Raw genomic sequence first — 24,010 nt, forward strand, 5'->3', positions numbered from 1 at the left:
TTTTTACCATCTGTTTCATTACAATATATCGGATAGAAGATCATATCTTTCTTGCTATTTTTATTTCTTTTTAAGCCCCCGACGCAAAAACAGGGGTATTATAAGTTTGACCGCTAAGTGCGTCTGTATGTGTACGTGGCACCGTAGCGTATCAACGGGTGAACCGATTTGGATGCGGTTTACTTATTTGATGCCTAAAAAGAAAATATTCTAAGAATGCACTCGATTCTGTTAGGAACTTAGGAAGGAACCAAATTAACAAAAGGTTAACTAGAGAATATTTTGTACAAAGGCCCATCAAACCAGCCCTTTTACGTGCTGCATGCCCTTTGCATGTTGGCAAGGAGGGTTGTTTATAACATAACACAACCTGCTAATTATCCGAATTCACTTTCTTTAGATATATAAATTAGTGTTGATACTAGTAGATAATTTAATTAAACCATAATGACAATTGATGTATGTTGTATGTTTATTCTCTCTAAGAAATCTCAGCTGGGTGTCAATATTTATTTCTCACAAAGGAATCACAAACAAAAATAGTTTGATAGTGTGTCCCGGGGGACCTCCAGACTTAATACAAGGACAAAAAACAGCATTGAAACGTAAGAAAAATCTGGATTCGAATATTGTGTATGTAACTCACGTAACGTCTCACTGCGCTGTACTAAACTATGGAATAAACGTTTCAGCTGTGTTCCTTAATAGTTTCAACATTGGGGGCTTTCAAGTAAAGTCTATCGCTTTCTCAAGAAGTCGGCAAGGCACCGGTGACCCGTATCGGGTTACCGGTGTCCATGGACAGCGGTGTCAGTTACACCGCTGCGTCACTATAAAATAAAACAAAAACATCGGAAATATTTGTTTTGTAACTATCCTAGACTTGGCATTTGAATAAAATTTAGTCCATTTTGCTCATTTGTAAATTATTCGTAAAATGTCCAAACATTTTCCAACGGGCTGCTTTCGGAACAAAGGAATCTTTTGTTTATGTTCCCTATATGTACAGTACATGTATAATGTGTAAACAGAAAGCCTTATAGAAATGTGGGGCATTCCAGTCACACGATGCCTCCATGGATTTGGCACGAGCTCATATCTTCACTTTCGTGCTACTTTAGGTTTTTTTTAAGTTATGTAAAGTACTTATTTTTGTGTCTCGTCGGATTCAGTGACTAACTAGGTTTGAAAAAAAATACTACATGAATTTCTTCAAAGGTATACGACAAAGAAATTAACTATCACGCCAATCATATAGAATTCATGAAATGACTGGCTGCCAATATCGTAAATCACAATCAAAGCAATTATTTATAGAAAGCGTACAGTGCCCGTCGCGGCGTACCAGTATGAAATTGGTCTCATATTTCACGAGCCTACGAAAGCCAAGGTCCCGTTACAACTTCAAAACACAATACCCCAGACCCATTGTTGGGCAGGACTAAGGCTCTGTTCACACCGTTGAATAGAAAAGCTTTTATACGCGAAGACAATATGACTTTGTATAAGTTTCGTTCAATAACGCTTTCGATGTTTTGATATATTGTCGTTCACTACGCGCCCTTGATTCTGTTTTTCACACGTTAGTTGTGATTCTGGTCCGTATGAATGCGCCCTAAACTCTGTGCGCGCGTTACCAAGCCAACGCCACAACACAACATTTCACATTTGCATCAATATCTTGACGTAAACTTACAGTAAAGCTGTCACGTATTACTAATTCTAGTGCAGTGTGATATACTGTAATCAAAGTATCGATTGCTTTTGAATTTTTTATAGTACTCGACCGGCTGCATTTCATAAAATGCCTTTGCTTGAATAATTATTTGAAACCCTTAAACCTTGACTGCGATTTTATGAACGACCGCTTGGCTGACGTCAACCCTCTTCGGAAATGCGATTGTTGCGTGTCATGAAGTAGCAGACATGGCGCTCGGAACCACACGCCAACATTTTTATGAACTTGATAGTATAAAGTCGCTTCTCGCTGTATATCTGTATATGCTTAGATCTTTAAAACTATGCGACGGATTTTGATGAGATTTTTTTAAATAGAGTGATTCAAGAGGAGAGGTTTATTTATGTGTATAATTTATTATGTGCTTAATAAATTATACACATAAATATAATTTATTAGCAAAACCGGGACGGGCTTCTGATATATAAGTTATAAAACATAGTATCAATGATTTAGTACGAGTATCCCGTAAAACAAATGACAAGCTTATTTCGAAGCTAAAATTGTGTAATTTTTCTCTGCGTCTTTACATAAAAGAATTCTTAATTTATAATGACACGATACACACGTAAAGGCAAGTTAAAAGTGTAATATTACCACTTCATGTATTGGAAACTTTAATATCATCTCACAATTTCCCATTTCATAAGTAGCTTATCAAATGTGCGCTCTGATTCCTTAATCCCGATTCACTTCAGACCAGAAGTTAGCCCCGGGCGCGTCCACCAGTTTATTTAGGACTGGTTGCCAATGTACAGTCAAAAGCACATCAACCTACCCAAATTCATTGAAAACTCGCCACTATTACCGAGCCATAGTGGTTCATGCAGGGTAACTTGATGTGCTGATGACTGTATAACGGTGGTCTTAAAATTATTACATAGTTCAAAACTATGTAGAATTAATTATTATTTATACTTATTGAAATGTATCCCACGGGACTCGCACAATGTTTTAGGATAAAATGTTAGTCCTTATGTAATTCCAGGCCGTCATTTACATCGATAAACAGACTGAAATTGTAAAAAAATAATTTTGCCTTGTATCTTGTACATAATTTTTGATTGAATATCTTCTTAACAGTTATAGGCCAGTTAAAGTTTCATTATTGACTAGCTAGCCATCCCGGCTACATTTGGATAAAACTTGATTATTGACTTATATAAGATTGGGTAAAACCATATTAAATTATACACACAATTATACACCCAGGTAAAACCATATAAATGTTCCCCTAGAATCACTATATATATTTTAAAAAACCATATCAAAATTAAAGATCTAAACATGCGTAGGAACAGACAGTGACGGAAGTGACTGTTTTACACTTATGTAGTGTTAATGTAGATCAGACCTTGGTTTTAAATATACTAACTATGGCGACACTAATCCTAAACCAAAAGCCTAAAATATCTCAAATTGGACTCTCAATATTCGAATTACATTTTTATAAAAGTTACAGCCATCAAATACATACACCCAACTTCAACTAATAAATCAAAATCAACCGCTCACTCAATTGATTTATCTTTGTCCCAAATAAAACCTATACTTCCCATTTGGTCGGAATTTCCAAAGATTTCTCTTTGGAAACTTACAGATAATAATAAATAATTTGTTTATGGATACGGTTCTATTCTCTAATCAGCAGCTGTATTTGATTTATTTTATTTTAGTTAATAATATTTATTATTTTTATTAGGTTTATGTAAGTAACTATAACAAAGAAAATATTTTTTTTTATTAACCCTCTGCTAGAGTCCAAATTTCACGAGACGTTTTATTTTGCATTTTATGGCGATTAAGATAGTAATATCGTTTATTTCATAGTAAAAATATATAGAGTGGAATAACTAATGAAAAAGCAATCCAAGGAGTGTTTTCGATGAAAGGTGAACTGCATTGATGGGGGAACGGCGCGACAACTCGGCGCCTGCGGTGCGCATGTCGTGTGCATGTGACGTGACGTGACCAAAGACGAAAAACAAACTCAAAGCACAGGTCACAGGAGTAGGGAATCGGTATTCCCTCCAAAACCATTGACCAATACAAAACTGCATATTTACGCGCACACACGTTGACTGTCCTCAAAAATGACCTGTATCAATAGACCGAATTACGTGTAGAGTCTACAGTACATAAAAAGCTACCCAAATTCAATGCAAACTCGCCGCTATTACCGCTGAACAAATATCGAGGCAGAGTGATAGGCAGTCGACTGAATTTCGCTATTTAAAAAATCTATTCTTTTTCATCGCTTTGTCAACTCAACTCTACATTCCGTCTCACATTGGGCGCCAATTCGTTATGTTAAATATTACAGAATATTTGATTATTTTCCCAAGAAGTTATAAATTCCTATTCCTGTTATAAAAGCGCGATGTGGCGGTAATAGCGTAAAATTACAGTTCAAAACATAGTCAACTTTAATGATCTATAATTACTTCTATTATTTTAATAATTCTGTTATTATTTCAAAAGGCGGAATAAGACAGACGGAACATTGTACCGCAGTGTTATGTAACCTGCCGCTCGATATAAAGAGTACGTGGAACGGGACGGAGCGGCGCGATGGCTACCAACGGACGCTTGGTCAGGCCCCTTTAAGGCCTTACCCTAAGAGACTTTAATAAACCACTGACTGGAAAATTGCCTCACCAAGATACTTCCGCCCATCTCACTCCCATCGGATTAGGTGTATAGTATATTTACCTACACATGCAATACGAGGCGCTTTTCAAACCTATATAGTTCATGTTTGTAAAGTTTTTAAACCGCAAATCTATATCGTCCTTAGTTTGTATTCATGTTTTTCAATTCTATGTTTCCTTGGTAATAAAATAGAAACGCTCCCCTAATCGGGCACGTGCCTGCAAAGAATAAAATACTACGGTAATAATCAATTTTTGTTTAGAAAGGGCTACATAAGGAAGGAAAATTGTGCCCCACGCCTTGCTTCAACTTACTCGTCATCCGATTCCAACAAAGAATACATTACAATGCCTAAGGGCTAGTAGTATTAGTTCTACTTAAATCTACTATGTATTCATTCATTTGCCGTCGCAGTGTTATATAATGGAACCACGTTCGATGTAGCAGCGCACTAAGAGTACAATCATTACCAAGGTTTCCGTCAAATAAATTTTCCTCATTTTTGGTATCTAGACGACATTTTGCATTTCACTGGGGAAAATTACAACGAATGTTCACTTTAATATATTATTGTCAGCAACGATAAAAGCGACCCAGTTCGTTTTAAGATCCTTACCGGCTGGAAGTCGTTTGCTGTAACTAAGTTAATTAGAAAGAACCGGTCGGCGACCTGTATGCGTGCTTTCATTTCGAGAACCATATCGTGTTGAGTCACGGCTTGACTATTTTTCTTCATTTTTAGGGTTCCGTTCCAAAGGTTTTACCATTTCAACGGAATTGGCCATAGAGCCCTTGGTTATCCGTGTCAGTAGAGACATCTCGACAATAAAATCTTACCTTTTGAAGTACGGAGCCTTGAAATATACAAATACTTGTCATAAACACATTATAAAACCGAAGTTTTGGCCTCAAGTCTACCCGTATTAGTTAGAACTTTAAAAGTTGCCACCGCAAGAAAGATTAAGATATTAACAATTCGTAAATGTTAAAAACGATTAAGAGAATCGAAATAAATGGTAATCGATGTCTGAAGATAAATTTTTGCTTCAGTTACATCTACCCGACGATGGACGAGCTGGCCAATCAGCTCAACTTCGTGCTGGGACACTTCGGCATAAAGACCTTCATCGGGTTCGGCGTGGGCGCCGGCGCTAACATCCTCGCGAGATTCGCTCTCGTCCATCCGCAAAAGGTAAGAAGTACTTTATATTCAAAATTCAATTTATTACATTTATTTCATTGTGGAATGTATGGATGGTAAATATACTTTATGAAGTTCACTATGTACGTCTCCTTCTTTACATGTCTGTTTTGTGCCAAAACCGAAAATGGTATACACCACTGGCTACGTAATCCTTTCTTCATTCAAAATTGCGCTTTAAAGTATGCATTATTAACAAATTACACATCATTGATAATTAGTATATAGTAGTTCAATCTTTAATTAGAGCTAATATTAGATTTGTTCTATTTGAAGGACCTTTCAGTGATAGGTGCATCTGTGAAATATAGTTACGACAAAGACAACTGAGAGGATTAAAACTTGCTTAAAACATCGACATTAGGTTCTTCAGACTTAAATATACCTACGTCGTTATTCTTATTTCCTGGTTTGGGACGACATTACAAGTGAACAGACATTTCATCTAGTTCCCCGAAAATAATACAACAAATTGAGCAAAATAATAGCGACTAAACGCCAGAACTGCCTGAATGTATCCAATTCTCTATGAAAATTGTGACCCGAATTAAATTATCATGATTTAGAGTTGCCTACAAACTAACAATTTAAAGAACTTAATTTCAATTATAACGTGTGCATATTTTATTTCTCCAAGCAGTAAAGTTAGCACTAAGAGCAGGAAATTAATTGGGGCACGTGCGTTATAGTTAGACACTTTATGATATTTGTCGATGACAGTAAACAGTCCTTATTGCTTCTGTCGCGACGGTGTCAGCTATAAAAAGTTAGAGCGTTTTATCTTCATCAAAATAGTGAAGATAAAGACCCATAAAGGTAGACCAATCTGTTCGATGTCTCTCTCTGTATTTGGATGATTTCCCCATTTATCGTCCGTGGTCATATAGCGTTAGAGCCCAGTGACCGCTAAGATCTATTCGAGGTCTGTCATACTACTGTTCCAGGCTAAGACTTGAGTTAAATTGATTAATTCTAGTTTGTGTTAAACAATCTATATTCGCTGCAAACCCGGCATTGCTCAAAACAATGTTTGCAGCTTCGTCCGTGGTAAATATTTTTCAGGATAAAGTACAAACTGTTGAAAATTCAGTATAAAATTTAACCATAGTCTGTATAACTTCGCAGTCTGCGAAATTGTTCCAACGAGCATTACAACAATATAATCGATTAATATTGAAGTACGCTGTAACTCGGGGATAGGCTCTGAATAATTTATCTTTCTGATTAGTATATACAATAGGAGATGATTCATTTCCATAATGGCACAGCAGTGTTATTATTAAACTTTCAAAATCGGTGTTGTGAGACCACGCGTATCCCTTTTACTGCCTATAGTCACAATGTTATAATTTAATTTGCGTTAAAACAGTTTTTTTTCGGACTGGAATCAACAGAGTGGAACACCTGTTTCGCCTGGTGATGGACAGAGAGAAGTTTGCGGAACTGACGGCCAACCCCCATTAATGGAGAGGCACTACAAGAAGAAGAAAAAGTTTTTTATACTTTATTAGTTTAAACTATTTTTATAAGTTAATCCCTAACCTCCCCTTGATTGAGGGGACTGTAATACGGAGGTATTAAAGATAGTATATAAATGACACTATGAGGAAAATGACGAAACTGTCGCTGTATACAAGAATTCGTACAATAATTACTGAAGCTGTTTTGAGAATTCAATTACAATTTATTTATTTAATTAAATTTCACTCTAATACTTCTTACATGTCGGTACAGTCAACAGCACATCAAGCATGAATCTATGGCGGCGCGATAATAGCGGCGAGCATGCAATGAATTTGGATAGGTTGATGTGCAATCGACTGTAAAAATTAATTATACTAGTAGTCAGAATAGAACTCTGAACGAGGGTCGTTTTGCATACGTAAGTATTAACTGGAAAACTTCATTACAATTTCAAAAGAAAACACCAACCGCAGCCGTAAAAGGGGCTGGTCGATACCATATTGCGCTTTCTCTTAATTAAATATTCTTAAGCTGTGTGTATGTGTCATACACTCACAAATTTAAGCAAACATCTCCGGGTCCTAACTATTTAATGCCGAAATGAGTCCGTTTTGATGTCACGCCAAATATTTCAAACTCCTTCGTGTACTCAAGAATTCAGCTTGAAGATAAAACTATAGGCACTCTTTACACTCGCACATACGGCATTTTGTGAGAAGTTTTCGTTATCAGTTTCGATTGGAAATTGGTTTGGCACAAAGACCTCAAGCTTGCTTCTATGATCCACTATTTCCAATGGAATTCCATATATGCTTCCACGAGCATGCCTTCTCTCATTCCAATCTTTAAACAGGCGTGCAGTCGGTAAGAATTAAGAGTACGCAGAAAAACGCTAAGTAACGCATCTTACGTCATAATATCTAGCGACGACAACGCGCCGGGTAAAGTTAACATCAAATCGAGTCCAAAACCCACTCTTAATTTGTCTTAATATATGTCATTTGTTCGTAATTCCTACTTTGACGATTATATTAAAACATATTTAAATCAGTTAAAGTAGAAATTGGTAAATGTGAAGAGTTGACATTTTGCGCATTGATTTTTTTATAATAATGTTAAGAAGTGGACAGTTGGCGTCGTTGCGTTTGGCGGTAGACATTTTGAACTGATTCTGATCGTATCCGAACAACAAAACACCTCCGATGGCCAAATTTTAGGACATATTTACCGTTTACGCAGTGCTGGAAGTTTCTCTGCCATCCCGATAAGTTTTGACAGTAATAGCCGTAGTAAAATATATAAATCTAGGCAATAGCTTGCTGAATTGGCACAACCAGTCAATATTACAGTTTGCAGTAAGTGCTACTTAAACGTCAACGTAGTTTGCTAATATATTTCCATATACATCTAAAGCCGATGCTGTCTATCAATCCATCTACCTTTCATATCACATCCATACCAACATAATAAATATTAAAGTGTGTTTGTTTGTCCTTCGTTAAATTTAATCGAAATCCATCAAGTACCTAGATTTTGTGAGATTTACTAACAAACATCCTCCTAAATTCACAATACTTACATTAAAACTTTTGCGTGCAAAGTGAAGATAAAAATATAGAAAGAGGACTCTGAATTCCGGCGTTCAACGACTACAGAAGGAACCGCGAAAACGCTCAGATGAGGGAGATATCAAAACGTGTGTCCATCGGAGCCGCGATGCAAGCTAAGTGCTCTTGTGTTTGAGCCACAGATTTATATAGTGTGAGACGTTGAGCGTTCCTTTGTCCATTTGTCCTTTGAATTTATAATTAGTTGAAAGTAATATTAATTTAGAATGCTATTACACCATGCCGATGAAACCATGTCAGTGTATCGTTAGACAGAGAATCCACAGCTGGTTTTGCCCCGCAATTCTTGGATTAATGCGATTAGCCGCCATACTGTATCGATCCATTTTGTCATATTAGGTCATTGTATTACATTAACCAACAATATGCTTCTAAGTGTATTGACGCAATTTCGTATAAACTGTGTTAACGGTTAGTGCCAACATTTCCAAGGATATTAAAATTAATTTAAAAAATATTGCTATCATTGTAATAATTCTCTCGACGTTTCTCATTAAAGGTACTGGAGAATTGTATTTTTAAATAAATAAAAAAAAAATTACGATGCTGCTCATTCAAGTCAGTAACCAGTAACCTGTTATAAAGATACATAAAAATTATCTCCCCATCAGCATCAACTGGAAAGTTTGTAAAAAATCTAAGACTCGAACCTGGTGCGCTGCAGATACTTCGAACTTAAATACTTAATTAATTTGCAAACTAGGCCATCTCACCCGTCTCTTTCCATATTCGTCACTGGAATAAGAATTTTCGCCGTTCATTCTCGGAGCGTCTAATATTTAAAGCTGACTGGTAAAATGCCTCTTCTAGTTTTCAGCAGACATAAGCCCGCTCTTAACGCTAAGCGTCGATATCTCCACTGAAAGCCCTGACATTTTAATGAATTGACGTTTCTAGCAATGAATGTAAGCCATTCGCACCCTTGTTACCTTTTTCATTAAGCCCACTTTGTCTTGTATCATCAGTAACGCGGTGACTGAAGTGCACTTCGGGTTACCGCCTTTATAAATATATTCGAAGCGTAACCTTTTTACCACGGCTAGGTTACTGGTTCAATGTAGAAGTTGAGATTTCCTGGTAGACGAATACGTCAATATTATACTTTAATTTCGCTAACGAAGCATGATTTAACATTGTGATTGTGATAATTTGAAACAGTGATATTAGATTCATTGCATATTAAATATAATTTGGTATTGGCTCAGTCAGTCAAATCAATCCACGTATAACTACGTTAGTAGTTGAAATTAATATATTTAAACAATTTCCTATTACAGATTTGATCTCAATATACGTTTGGTATATTATTAATTCGGTTTAGATACATTAACTACAGGTAATGATTTAAATTAATAAATTATAATAATAAAATAATATAAAAAAGTACTGTAAAAAATATTATACTGTAGTATAATATTAGTTTATTCATTGCAAGTATTCAGTACAATACAACTATAGTTGTATAAATCGTTTACTCGCTTTTACCATTTGGCTTAACGTGGAGCAGGCATTAAAAGAAGCATTCCCCTTAAAGCCGCCGTGCGAAGTTTAGCCGTGACACCCGTGGTAACCTTTTGAAAACGTTGCGAAAGATGCTCTTTTATTTTATTTCGAACCTCTTCACTTTTATATTTCACAAAATATGCAAAATTGAAGTTAAAATGTTGACTTATTTTTGAATGACAATATTGAATGAAGCATTCTATTTAAAATGATTTTTATTTTCAATAACGCACCTCTATTTTCTATTTTACAAAAATATGCAAAATTGAAGATAAAATGTTAACTTATTCCTGAATGGCAACATTTAATGAAGCATTTAAAAATGTTTTTACATTTTGTTAACGCTCCTCTATAAATTATGCAGGTGGAGTGGACAGTGCTAAGCTATTCCTGAACGGTCAAACTAATTGTCATACCGGAATAAATCCAGCCTGAATAAATAATGAAGTTAAATTTGTGCATCGCCAATCACCGTCCTCATCAGCCATTTTAATTGTCACCACTTCTACTGGATAGTCTAAAGGTAGACTATCCAGTAGAAGTGGTGGCGATCGGCTTTAACGACTGCAATTACAGGCGGGACGAACAGCTTAACGTGCCTTCCTATGCACGGATGATTTCAATATATACATTTTGGTCAACCATCCAATGACCGACCATAGCGAAAGTGACACAGCGTCTCTATTTCATCCCACTGCGCCATCGAGCTTCTCGTTAGTACAGAACTAAAGACGAGTGTATTTTTAAAACCAGGTGTACATCGCAGATAATTACGTTGTGAAGCCGGAACTGACCCGCCATCTGGATTACGGAAATGTTCATTTACGTAAATCACGTCCGGAATAATAACGCCATAATATTCTGAATAAATTTCTCCCTCGATTCACGTGCTTTCATTGTATGTCTAGACTCTAGACAGACCCATCACATTAAATTATAGTGAGTCACGTTTTCATGTTCTCAGATGTATTCATCTTAATTATGCAGAACTATTCTGAACTTGTCTTCTATCCAACAATGAGTTACTTAGTATAAACTTCATTTGTATCGTTACAGAAATTCATCAAATTGACCCTGAAATGGAATGGGCTCTTTGATATTTTTTTAAAGTCGTATATTATATTTATTTATATAACAACTGGCGAGGAATAGAAGTGGTTGGAAACAAAGAGGCTTTTGCCCAGCAGTGGGACCTGAGAGCTACATATAAAAATATATATATCATATATATATCAAATATATATTACATAGTTAAAATTTATTTTAGTTTATAAACAATGCTGCGAAGATTTATCGTAGCATCCATCTAGGATGACTTAATTTTAAATTATATTATCCAAATGTAAAACCAGCTAATCGAACCCGTGAAATCAATTTGAGGATGTCACTCAAAAATAAAATATTGCGACACGATCAATACTGATGTCGGCAAATTAAAATTATCACCTGCAGCCAGCCTACAGTAAATTCAATTACACTAAAATCTTCAACAAAAGCCAATTTACTAATTAATTTCTGAAAGATTATGAAGAACAAATCATAAATATAAATAACAGGCATTTTGCACTATTTCAATATTTTAAACATTTAAGATATTCCATTGCTCTATTCCGTAATAGAAACTATTCATAATTCTCGACCTCGGTGGCGCAGTGGTAAAGTGCTTGCCTCTGAACCGAGAGGTCCCGGGTTCGATCCCCGGTTGGGTCATGATGGAGAATGATCTTTTTCTGAATGGCCTGGGTCTTGGATGTTTATCTATATATGTATGTGTTTTAAAATATAGTATCGTTGAGTTAGTATCCCATAACATAAGTGTAGAACTTACTTTGGGGCTAGCTCAATCTGTGTAATTTGTCCTAACTACTCGTACATTTATTTATTCCGGTGAACCTGTCAATCAATTGGTTATTGAAAAAATCCATCATTTATGAATTGGTCACAAGCGCTATACCCCGATACGGTGAATTCTATTTTATGTGTGGTTTTTTAATTTCCCAATAGTTTATTGACGGTTCATTCAAGTGACGAGTTGTTATTTATATATCTGTTTATCAAAATTGAAACCGAAAATTTGGCTATCATTAAAAATAGATTTTCATACCTTTTTTTCTAAAGTGGAGAAAATTGAGCCACACACTTGACATAATTTTCGGTGACAATAGTTTGCATTGCAATACGGCGTGTGGTCCCCCCTGCCGCCCTCCCGTAAGTCAAGACCTCGCGATTATTTTTTCGAAATAATTTACACTCAAATAACTTGCAGTCTTTATTTGGGTCTCGTGGTCTTTGCAAATTTATATTTACCCAAGACCAATATGTGAACCGAAAATGTGAAGGATGAGTTTAATAATGTGAGTAATGTGTAGGTGGATGCTCTGGCGCTGATCAACTGCACCTCCAGCCAGGCCGGCTGGATCGAGTGGGCCTACCAGAAGATAAATAGCCGCTCGCTGCGCTCCCGCGGGATGACCCAGGCCGTGCTCGACTATCTCATGTGGCACCACTTCGGAAGGGTATTATATATTTGTTTAACTTTTTAAATTATCTCTAATTGAACCAGAAGAGACCCCAACAAAGACAGAGAAAACGATGGTAAGATTGTCTTCAGCCAGAAGCTGGGCAAGTACTTGGCGCCGCGCGGTCAAAGACGAAGTAAAATTGGAAAAGGTCGGGGAGGATTAGGAAGAAGTAAGTATTTATTAAAGTTTCCAGGTATAAACATACTTATAAATAAATGGAGAACTTGACATTAAAAGTATTTTATCCCAGCTAACGATTATTATATTATGTACTGTTATACATATACATATTCTGATCAACTGCCCGAGTGTTAATTTCATAATGTTTTTCCGAAGTTTTAAACAAGGTTACAATCGAGAAAGTTGGAACGCGTTCGATTGAACTTTTTCCTTTATGTTTTTTTGTCAATGCAAAAACTGGTTTAAGCATTCAAAACGGGAAAATATTTTATGAACATCGATTGCTTGAGAATCGTGCCCCAGAAGTACCACCTAGTCTATTCGAATTTATATCCATGAAATTAAGCATACTCACTCGCAGAGGTATGAGTGAAATGAGATTATCATCATCTTTCAGTGATACAAGAGCGCTTGTATCTCAGAAAAATTATAATCATCATAATGAACGAAGCCTAATTTATAAATTAGGTTTTGCCCGCGGCATCGCCCGCGTCAACTTCACACGCAACCAGTTATTTTTCCGGGATTAAAGTTACCCTATATATTTCTCCACACTTCAAACTTCATGTGTGCAAAATTTCAAGAAGATAGGTTGAGTAGATAGCGCGTGAAGAAGTAACAAACAAACAAACTTATTTTCGTATTTATAATATTATAAGACTGTACATTTCTGTTAAATAATGTTTCAAATAACATCAAATGATGTATTAATTCAAGTGTCCGTAATAGAGTGCGTTTATTCAATTCCACAAATTAAAGTTGAGCCCACGCGATGTGGACGTAGTCCATAATCCTGTTTGAAGTTAATATCCTATTATTGATCGGGCAACAATATTGGCGCGCCATGAAACTATGCCATAAACACGGTCTTGGCCGTTGTCGATGGTCGTGAATATTAATTTGTTATTATAGTCCATACTATAATAACAAATTAATATTAATGTGATGATGTCCATACATCATCACACAAAGTTTTTTATATATAAATAGATATCGGTTGAAATTATCCAAATTTATGTTAAAAATAAAAACTAATACAACATTGTACGGATTGACAAAGTTTTTTATATTAATAGATATCGGTTGAAATTATCCAAATTTATGTTAAAAATAAAAACTAATACAACATTGTACGGATGAGGTACCAATGCAGATGTACCGTGCAAGTTGGTGTGAATTGACTTTTCATGTTCAGCGGCCTGATTACTATCCATCAGGAAAATGTGTCTTTCCAACAGTCTTATGCAAGCTGGAACATATTCCCGAGATTTGAATTCCCGTGATGGCGAGATTCCGTATCTAATTTACTCAGCAGGATTATAACATTCAAATGAAGAGAAAAGTTCCCGTTTCATATTTGCTTATTTAATTCATTAAGGTTCTGTGTAGTTTCTTCATATTTAAAACATACATGTTGTCACTTCAGTGTGAAGTCTCTAGAGATTTAGCACTACTAACAAAAACAACTTGTTGCAGCAAATTTGTTACTCAAAGTGGACGATTCACCTCTCAGACATTGATAGTACACACAACTTCAAAAATTGCAAATAGGTTACTCAAAAGACGTAATAGGATTGCAAATCTGGCTGTAGCTCGCACGTTGAAACTTGAATGATTCACAAATATTGACTTGTTAGCTCGTAGGATGCAATTCGGTTTCGGAATGATATTGGGTTTGCCGTAACCGATGTTTGAAATCTCCCAATTTACCAACCATTGTGCGCGCGGTACGTTCTACATCAATGTGTTGCATGTGACGCACACAAACAAAATCCTACTCTTAAATGTGAAAAATTGTGAGGATGTGTGTATGTATGTTACTCTTTCACGCAAAATCTACTGGACGAACTGTTAGGAAATTTGGTGCACTGGTAGAATATAACCTGAAATAACACAAAGGGTCCTTTTATCCCGAAATTCCCAAGGGAGCGAAGCCCCGGGGCGAAGCTAGTACGGCATATTATTTTTAATTTTATTTTTAATAGCTAAAACCAGGATTTGTATGGTGAAAGTAGTATATTAATACTAATAGCACGAATTATACAATTTATAGTTTATTTTCGCCATCGATCGAGCAGGTCGTTCGTTGTCACTATACAAATATCATTCCATGAACTGTAAATGTTTTTTGAAGCACAATGGAATGTATATTGATTTATCCCTTGCCGCTAAAATCACAAACCTCATGTTGCATGCTGTTCGACGGCTGCAGTTGGATATCAAATGCCTGGATTGGGTTATCATAAACCTATGATTGACAATATCAATGTAGTATCGGGAACGTAATGCGTCTCGTAGTGCCTGCCCCATATAGGAACTCAATAATGCTTCTGTCATTGACCTGTCTCTCCGTGGATAGACAGATCGAGAATTGATTACACATTAGGGTAGTTGTCTATTTATAAAATATAATGAACAAATACATTCACATAATGAACACGATAGTCAAATATCACCTATTTTATATTTAGTAAGATTTAATATATTTTTTGTTCTCATTGAAGTATAATTAAAACCCTTTGACTGACTCCAACACTTGTTGTTTTTTTTTATTTTTAGCACATGGAAAAAAGTATCTAATTTGACTTGATGGCACTGCCCTATTAGGAATATAAATCATAATTATTACCTTAGATGTAAACGTGTTTAACAAATCTTGTGTTAATCCGTTAGTGGAAAAAAATTGCTTTGAATCTTATTTTATTCTAAGTTGCATCTTATTGTATTGTAACAATTTCTTCCCAGGTATTTAAAACGACTTACTTTAAATCAGTTTTAAAATTAATAACAAATTTATGGTTTGCAGCATAATTTTTTCGAAATCATGGCGTGGTCTGCCTGCAGCGATGCGCCCCTCAAATATGATTTCCTCGCCTGCCATATGAAATCAGGCTAACACTGCAAATTCACTTGGCCGCCAGCCTTAAATATTTTCCATGAAGATATCCGCGCAATATCCCGAGCTACATAGTTTAACGTGTCAGGAATGCCATACTTCGTTCAAATATTACCAATTTGGAATTTCGTGAGAATCCGAACCTTGTGGGATATTTTCACAACCATTTATATGAAATCTATACGAGACGCTACTGTGCCGCTATTTCCATCGGTGGTATGTTTTACTTTTCACTCGTTAATAACTCGACAAGAATGAAACTGAATGATTGTAATTGTCTAGAAATGGCTAAAAGCTCCAGGTGAATTTTAATGTTACCTACAAACAAATTTCGCTGAGAACAAATCCGAATCCCATTTAAACTGTTGCGCGTGAAAACCATTTAATCTCGCTAAAATGTGAAGCTGTGTCTTTTCTCTGGATTGACTGTAACGTGAGAGGATGAATATCCGCTACGTTAAATTGAAAACTGTTCAGTGGTTTACGTGTAAAAAAAAATCAAATGCTCGCTCGTCTGGGAACGGAAAATGGCTTAATGGACCGCTTAACCAATCTGGTTAGATTTAAATTAATAAAGGCTGATGGATAAAATGATTGAATATTATAATTTGCAGTATGTGTGGAGCTTCCCATTTATTTTAATTTTCCGATACAGGGGCAGAAAAATATATCTGTAGGATGGCACTTTGGAATAACCTGACATAAACCTTTTTACAAAAATCGTATGCTTTGATACCTCACTCTCATATATTTCTGCCGGCAAACAGCAGCGTAAAATTGCATTTTTTCCTCTATGAAGGATGCGATGAGAGGCCGTGTTAAATTGCTGTGCCTAAAGACCTTGACCTAAACACTGTTAAAAAGTTAAAGCATACATTTTGCTAAAATATATTTTGTCTTGTCTTGTATTCTCTTTCTGTCAATGTCAAATATTATTATTATAAAGTGACAAAACATAATTTAGCTTCAAGTGACTTTAACTTAGAATAACGGGATTTTTTTTGTTAGAAACAAGTCACACAGATTGTGTTAGCCCCAAAGTAAATTAGAAACTTGTGTTATAGGATACTAACTCAACGATACTATATTCTATAGCATATACATATATAGATAAACATCCAGACCCAGGTCAATCTGGAAAAGATCATTTCCTATGTTGACCTGACCGGGGATCGAACGCGGGACCTCCAGTGTTGCAGTCCGGCTTGATGGTCACGGAGGCCGTTGAGTAAACGACAAGTTGACAACGCGCCAGTAACTTTTATCGATTTACTTATGTCCATGGACTATGGAGTTTGCTTACCGCAAACGTATCACTAGTCCATACTAATATTATAAGAGAAACGATTTATATTTTTATTTGTAATGAATAAATTCAAAACTGAATAAAACAAAACTGGGCCGATTTTGATGAAATTTGGCACAGACATAGAGGTATCAGGAGTGACATAGGCAATTTAGTATGGTTTTACCCGAGCGCAGCCGGGGCGGGCCGCTAGTATAAAAGGAGATATTCCAGTTACATAACACACTCCATAGTGTTAAACTAATATTTTCTGACAATTTTATACAGATATGCTGAGATATAATTTGTTGTAAAGTAGGTATATCGTATTCCGTTGGCGCGATCGCGTTACGTTTATTGCTTCAGGAGGCGATCAATCTGCTGGCGATTGCAGCTGCATAATAAAAGCACGAAATATTCATATTACAGAAAGAAATCTGCGTATTTTCTCAGCACTTGTTCGTAGGAGATAAATCCCTTGTAATAATTATTTTAGGTAATAGGTTAGTTATTGATCATGTTAAAACGAAATGTTAATGAATAGTGATCGACATAAAGAAAACTGCGCCGATATATTTGGGATCGGACGATTTTTTTCTAACACCGCAACTCAAAAAATGACCGCTATAATTACATACTATAGATTTTTACATGATTATTGAAGATAATTGAACAGATATTATCTCTATACTTAAGTTCTTAGTGGAGATCACAATTTTTAATAATGTGGCTTAAATTCAATTCTGTGGTCGAGACCGGCTATCCTATCGCAATCCACGTCTTTGTACTTGACAATATTAATCGAAAGTATGTCTGTAACTGTAACATAATTTAATTCTTACCAATATAAAAGTACTTGTTTGTTAAAATTCTTAGTGCTATATGCATAACGTATAATAACGTTAAAAAATGTTGTGGTACAGTCTAAAATGGAAATTATACATATATTCTTAAATGTATAAGACCTACATTTGTTAATTGACGTTCTTGGAGAAAAGGCTGCGGTGACGTTTGTTGCGCCGCTTCTTCTTCTCCTGCACTTTGGAAGTCGGCAGTAGACTTAGTTTAAGTACTTTTTTGACGTCAATAAATGTATATCATACTAAATTGAAAAAGAATTTTGAATTTAGAATATAATGAGGGCGCTGCGACCTCTTGGCTGGCAACCGGCAACCAATCTTGACCATTCTATATGGTATGGCAATCACGAAAATGTAGGATATTAAAAATCCGTTTTTTATCTTCAAACTACCATTGTATGTCGATGTCACTTGTGTACGCCTGTTATTTGCCTCACTGTTGGCTTCTGATCGCCCGTCGTTTGTACACCGGGCCCATTCCTTTGTTGTCTCTACCAGACTTGTTTGATAGAGTAATTGGCAGCTTTGCGAACCTGAATTGGCATGCAGCTCACATGGTGGTTTTCAGATTCCAGTCGTTTCCGCAACAGACAATAATTCTTTCATTATAATTTTAATAGGAAAATTAAGATTGTTTCAATTGACGTCAAACGCCCTCAAAGTATTAAACGAAAATATGCTTGACGACCGGTCCTTAATGAAAACCCAAACTTGCTTTTGATATCTACTTACCGCGAAAACATTTGAAGATATTTTGAGCACTTACCACAAACTAGACTGCTATACCCACAGTGCATTGCGAGAACTACGTCGATGCACTCTGTTTTCTTTTATTACCTGTGTTTACTGCATTTTGAATCACGCGACAAACATTTAATGGAGCACTTGGTTGTTGTTTATTCTGCGCGCGCCAGTTGGTTGGTACTTAGTGGATATACCGATATGTCCAGAAAATGGCTGCGTGCGTGGTAACACTGACACTGGCCTATGCAATTAACGTGTTCTGTAATATGCTATTACGAATTTTATATTAAAAATGTACGCAACGGCGAGTGGAGTTCAAATGCGCTTATGTCGAATTGTCGATATTATGTTGTTGCTATGCGAATATGACATGAAAAATCTATGTTTTATTTACCTGTTTTTAAATATTTGTATAATTCAAATACTGTTCTACGTACGTCTGCGTCTGCAACGTATAACCAGCCTATAAATGTTAATGAAAGCAATTAGTGTCCGAAGTATTTGTTTTCGTGTTTGATTTTGTATTTTTTTTTTAATCTTTCCGGCCAGATATTGTAAAAAGCCAGATATTGTTATTGTCTTTTATAATAAGTTTTTAATTACAAATCGTACAAGTATAATTCTTGTCTCTATACATGAAAACAAATAATAATTCGATCGAGCCTGCTGTTAACTTATTTTATAAAATACTACTCGATTCAGCTTTATTTTTCTCATTTTCTCTACAAAGATAAAGCTTATAGCTAGCTTTCAAACTACAAAATGCTAAGCAATGTTATATTGTTTATAAACTTAATAATTTAATTCACTTTATACTGTAATTATAATACTCGACAACGTAGTGTTTAATTTGGGCTGTTGAGTGTTGTCCATTAATTTTCAGTTTTATTTATTTGTAGTACCCGGAGGAGCGCAACCACGACCTGACCCAAATGTACCGCATGTACTTCACGCGCAACGTGAACCCGACCAACTTGTCCATGCTGATCGACTCGTACGTGCGCCGCACCGACCTGGGCATCACCCGCGACGCTGACTCCATCAAAGTCCCTGTGCTGAACATCACCGGCGCCCTTTCCCCCCACGTTGAGGACACGGTTACTTTCAACGGCCGCCTCAACCCGTCCAAGGCTACTTGGATGAAGGTAATATCTTGAACGTGTTCTATCTCTCTTTCTCATTTGAGTTATTTCCCAGTTCATCGGGTATCTCTGACTGCATCAAGGTCCGTGTTGATAACACGGTCACTTTCCTGCTTTTCCTTCTTCACTTCTTCTACAAATTTAAAACAGTGTTACAGGTCGCAGCAATCGTAAGTGTGGTAGTTTATTTTTAACTAATAATTTACGTTTGATTACTTATATATTATTAAATTATTATAGAATAGTGTTATTCCAAATTATCGAAACCTTAGTTTGTAACAATATTCTGTCTCTCATCTTCGTGTGTCTCCTGTTGCATTCATGGTTGTGACGCCAGAAGCCAGGGGGTTTAATTATACTGAATATAAAAATAAACCCTTGATTTGGCTCTGATTTTATGATAGGTCGCCTGCTTGACTTTAGAATGCCGTTGTTGCCAGCTACTAAGACTATGTATTCCTTAATCGCCTCTTAAGTTATCCATAGGATGATATAGAGTGGTCCTATAATAGGGCCTATGTATACACATGCCACAATTGTAACTAACATGTTATTCTACGTTAATATTCATGAAAATTACCTAAAATTTTCAGATTTCTGATTGCGGCATGGTCCTGGAAGAGCAACCAGGCAAGATATCCGAGGCCTTCCGCCTGTTTCTGCAGGGCGAGGGATACGGTAAGTAGACCAGCTGGCCTTGGCTGTCCATCGCCACGACTCCAACGATCATTCTTGAGTCGACAAACGTATCACATATTTCAGCTTCATACTAAACGCCTATGGCAAAGGTCGATACGTAACTTTTAAATATAATAGACATAAATAAAGTTTACATAAATTGATAAAAAATATAACAGCCGGTTCACATTTTTACAGTTTCTTGTTTTTATGGCTGTATAAAATGGAGTTTAAGAGTTTTCTGAGGTATTGAATCTTCGAATATGTCTCCAGAAAATCTTATGAGAATACAATATCGAGCCTTAAAAGTATGGACCGGCTACATACACTTCATGCATGCAATCTAAAATAGTATAAATACAGTTTTTAAAAAATAAAGATTGCCTTAAAACACACTGTCTGTTCTGTCTGATATCCGAGAATCTATAAATTTTGATACACAGTTTATATTGATTTTTGGCACTAACTTTACATGTAACACAAATTCGCATGTCTCTTTATACTAATTTTTCTAACATTCATTGACACTTTATTCAAACATTTAAAATTTTTGGTACACTCTGTTACTAATATTACTGGAAAAAGGTTTACTCAAATGTTCCCATTTAATACATAAGTTATTGAAAATTTCCTCGACCAAATGTCATATTTACTGAAAGAAAGATCTAAAAATGCAAGCTTGTTTCCAGTTACTACAGAGTTGAACGGATATTCACATAATCAAATAAACCTACATTTTGTACGATAAATCGTCAGAGATACGCCTTACACTATTTTCTCGAACCACACTTCGAAATGTGCCAACTAAGTACATACAGGAACTTTTTAGTGTCTATAAATTCTAATTTGATTAGAAAATGCTTTTATTGTTAAATAAATGACCAAACACTGACATGCGTTTAGTTTAGATGACACTGGAAGTGCAAGCTTCGGCTTAGCATCGCAAATGACACGCCTCTATGATTGATACAATAGCTTGTGCATTATTCAATAGAAAAGATAGAACGCGAGATCCGTAATTATTTCACATTTCTAATAAATCGCTTGACGGAATATATGTATAAGACTCTCGATATATTTATTTATAGAAATCTATTCATGATTATTACTTAATTGTGATTTTAAATGGAGCCAAATCGATAATTTTATTAGTCGGATGTAAACAATGTATTAACCGTGAAAGATGTACCTATGCACAAATTATTGTATCAATGTCGAAAGCGAAATTCATGAAATAAATTAAAATGTTCTGTAGTTTGTAAACATTTGTTTCTAATACATGTTTAATATAGTTTTAACTAAGTTATTGAACATGATCGGTTGTGTAACCAATATGAGACGGAGCATCGCTACATATTGCAAATTTGTTGTATTTTAACTTGCTCCATGGAACGACCAATTTTTACTATTTTTACCAGTTATATTCAAATAGACAACGCAAGTACGCATCGTCAAACATGGTAAAAATTCTCGAAGCAATATTTCGGGAAACTTCTAAATATTGCTCTTACATAAAAAAAAAAATAAATTAATTACATTTCTTAAAAAGTATAACATTTCATTCACACGTTTCAAACAACGTGTATTGTTTTACTTTTTCGGCCACTCCACAGCAAAGGCCTGCCTTAAATGTGCTCAGAATAGGGTTCAGCCAATACAGAATAAAATATCTATCCATATTTTAGCCCACGTGCTTGCGTTGTCTGTCCATTCATCGTTTTACAAATTTTCAGCATGTAGTCCGCATGCCGGCGGCCGTCCGTCTCTCTAAGCCTCGTATACTAATGCGAACCGCTACTCGTCTCAACCCCAGTTTTTTTATTTTCCCCGTTATGTTTGAGCCTGGATATGCCTTACGTTACGCGGCAACCCATTATGACATGGTATGTATTGGAAGAGCTTATGGTAATCGCGCTTGAACATAGAACAGCTTGTATACTTTGGTATAACATTTGTGTTGTACGACTAGTTTAGTTAGCTGTCGTTTTGATTGGTCCCCGACGGTGCCGGATTAACGTCTTTCAAACTCGAATAAAGGCCCTATCACATAATGCGATTCTGTGCTCAAGTTTAAGGAATAGTACTTGATAGCGGAGACATGAGCACTTGGTGTAAATGATCAATAATTAACATTTTATTCCTTCCACAAAGTTAACAAAGAAAAGCATATGTGCCCATGCACTGTCGACTCCAGCAAATTTAGGCATGATACTTGTACACCATAGCAACATGCGGATTGTTACAAAGATTGCTCTCAGTCGAACTTTGCGTATTTTATTAATTTCTTTAGTTGACGACAACAAAAATGACAACTAAACGTTTGCATAAACAACCCTATTATCGATCCTTCATTGTCGCTTTGTGTGATAAGACTTTTAATAACCCATGACATTTGTTGAAATATTTACAGAATTTTTAACTAAGTAAGTATTTGGTAAATTCGAAGTGACGAGAATATTCCGGGAAGGAATCGAAAGATTTTACCGCTAATAGTCTGAAATTTCACGTTTTAATTTACATCATCTAGAATCATGTTTCACTAATGGACGACATTTAAAACAACCGATTTGAGAAATAAACAAATGTCAAAACAAAATAAATATCAGAGTGCTTAGTGAGAGTTTTCAATTCGAACACGATAACGTTTCCCAGCGAACCAATGGCGTAGTGATGTCGTTCTCACTTTTATAACATCACGATCCGTTTGGTTGACCGCAAAACGTAGACGTGATCGTGTTTGAATTGGATTTCAACTGGCTCTCAGTTGATCCGGCACTGCAATCCTTACGTATGTTTAGATCTAGTCGAGGTCTGCGAGACTAGTTTTCATTAGGTACCCTGTACATGTAATTCCCTGTCTCTTTCTGTCGTATTGTGCAATGGTCGTGATTCTTCGTCTTCTTCCACATATTTTTATTAGGTACCTCTTTGTCATTGGACGTGTAAATGATTTGAGTGTTAGACATGAAACTCATATTTTTTTAACACATACCTAAGTCATCCCTTGTTGATATAGTATACTATACTTACCTTTCCTTGTCCCTAAGTTATATCCGTTGTTGCACCGTCACAAATCGTTGATTGATTCTTTTAATCTATTTTTTGAATCCCTGCCAATGTACAATCCCTGTACATCTCTCGCTGCAGTGTCTTCTTAGGATAACTCTTTCTTGGAGTTTCTATAAGACAGCGAGGTTGATTGGTAATAAATAAATAATTAATTAATCACTTTTGCCTTTTTTTAATTATTTACACTACCTCATTTGACACACGTTTGTTTAGCCTTTGTATATAATTTAATATGTTTTTGTATTGTAAGTAACCATCACATTAATTATTTTTTATTTTGATAAAATAATAAGCCATTATTGATTTTGTTAATTGTTTACGATACTATTCTATGGTAGTTCAAGCCGTCATTTAATATTTCTTTTTTTTTTTTAGAAAATCAACTAACGACATTGTGTTATTATTCATTGATTTTCTCTTTGTTACATTAAAAGAAATACAAAATAAA

At 35.6% G+C, this 24,010-nt stretch overlaps 1 protein-coding gene across 10 annotated transcripts in view; it reads left to right on the forward strand.

Annotated features, from left to right (window-relative positions):
- Positions 1–24,010, forward strand: part of MESK2 (Misexpression suppressor of KSR 2) — a 71,039-nt gene that overhangs the window by 42,296 nt on the left and 4,733 nt on the right. For 9 of the 10 annotated variants that reach the window (XM_053768992.2, XM_053768988.1, XM_053768993.1 and 6 more), the window contains 4 exons: positions 5,441–5,582; positions 12,556–12,702; positions 19,573–19,818; positions 20,409–20,493. In XM_053768992.2, coding sequence (XP_053624967.1) covers positions 5,441–5,582; positions 12,556–12,702; positions 19,573–19,818; positions 20,409–20,493 — 620 coding nt within the window. Of the gene's footprint in view, positions 1–5,440; positions 5,583–12,555; positions 12,703–19,572; positions 19,819–20,408; positions 20,494–22,226; positions 22,377–24,010 lie in introns of all 10 variants that reach the window. The other variant, XR_010370323.1, reaches the window with a different exon arrangement.

The sequence above is a fragment of the Plodia interpunctella genome, chromosome Z (assembly GCF_027563975.2).
Source record: "Plodia interpunctella isolate USDA-ARS_2022_Savannah chromosome Z, ilPloInte3.2, whole genome shotgun sequence".
NCBI lineage: Eukaryota > Metazoa > Arthropoda > Insecta > Lepidoptera > Pyralidae > Plodia > Plodia interpunctella.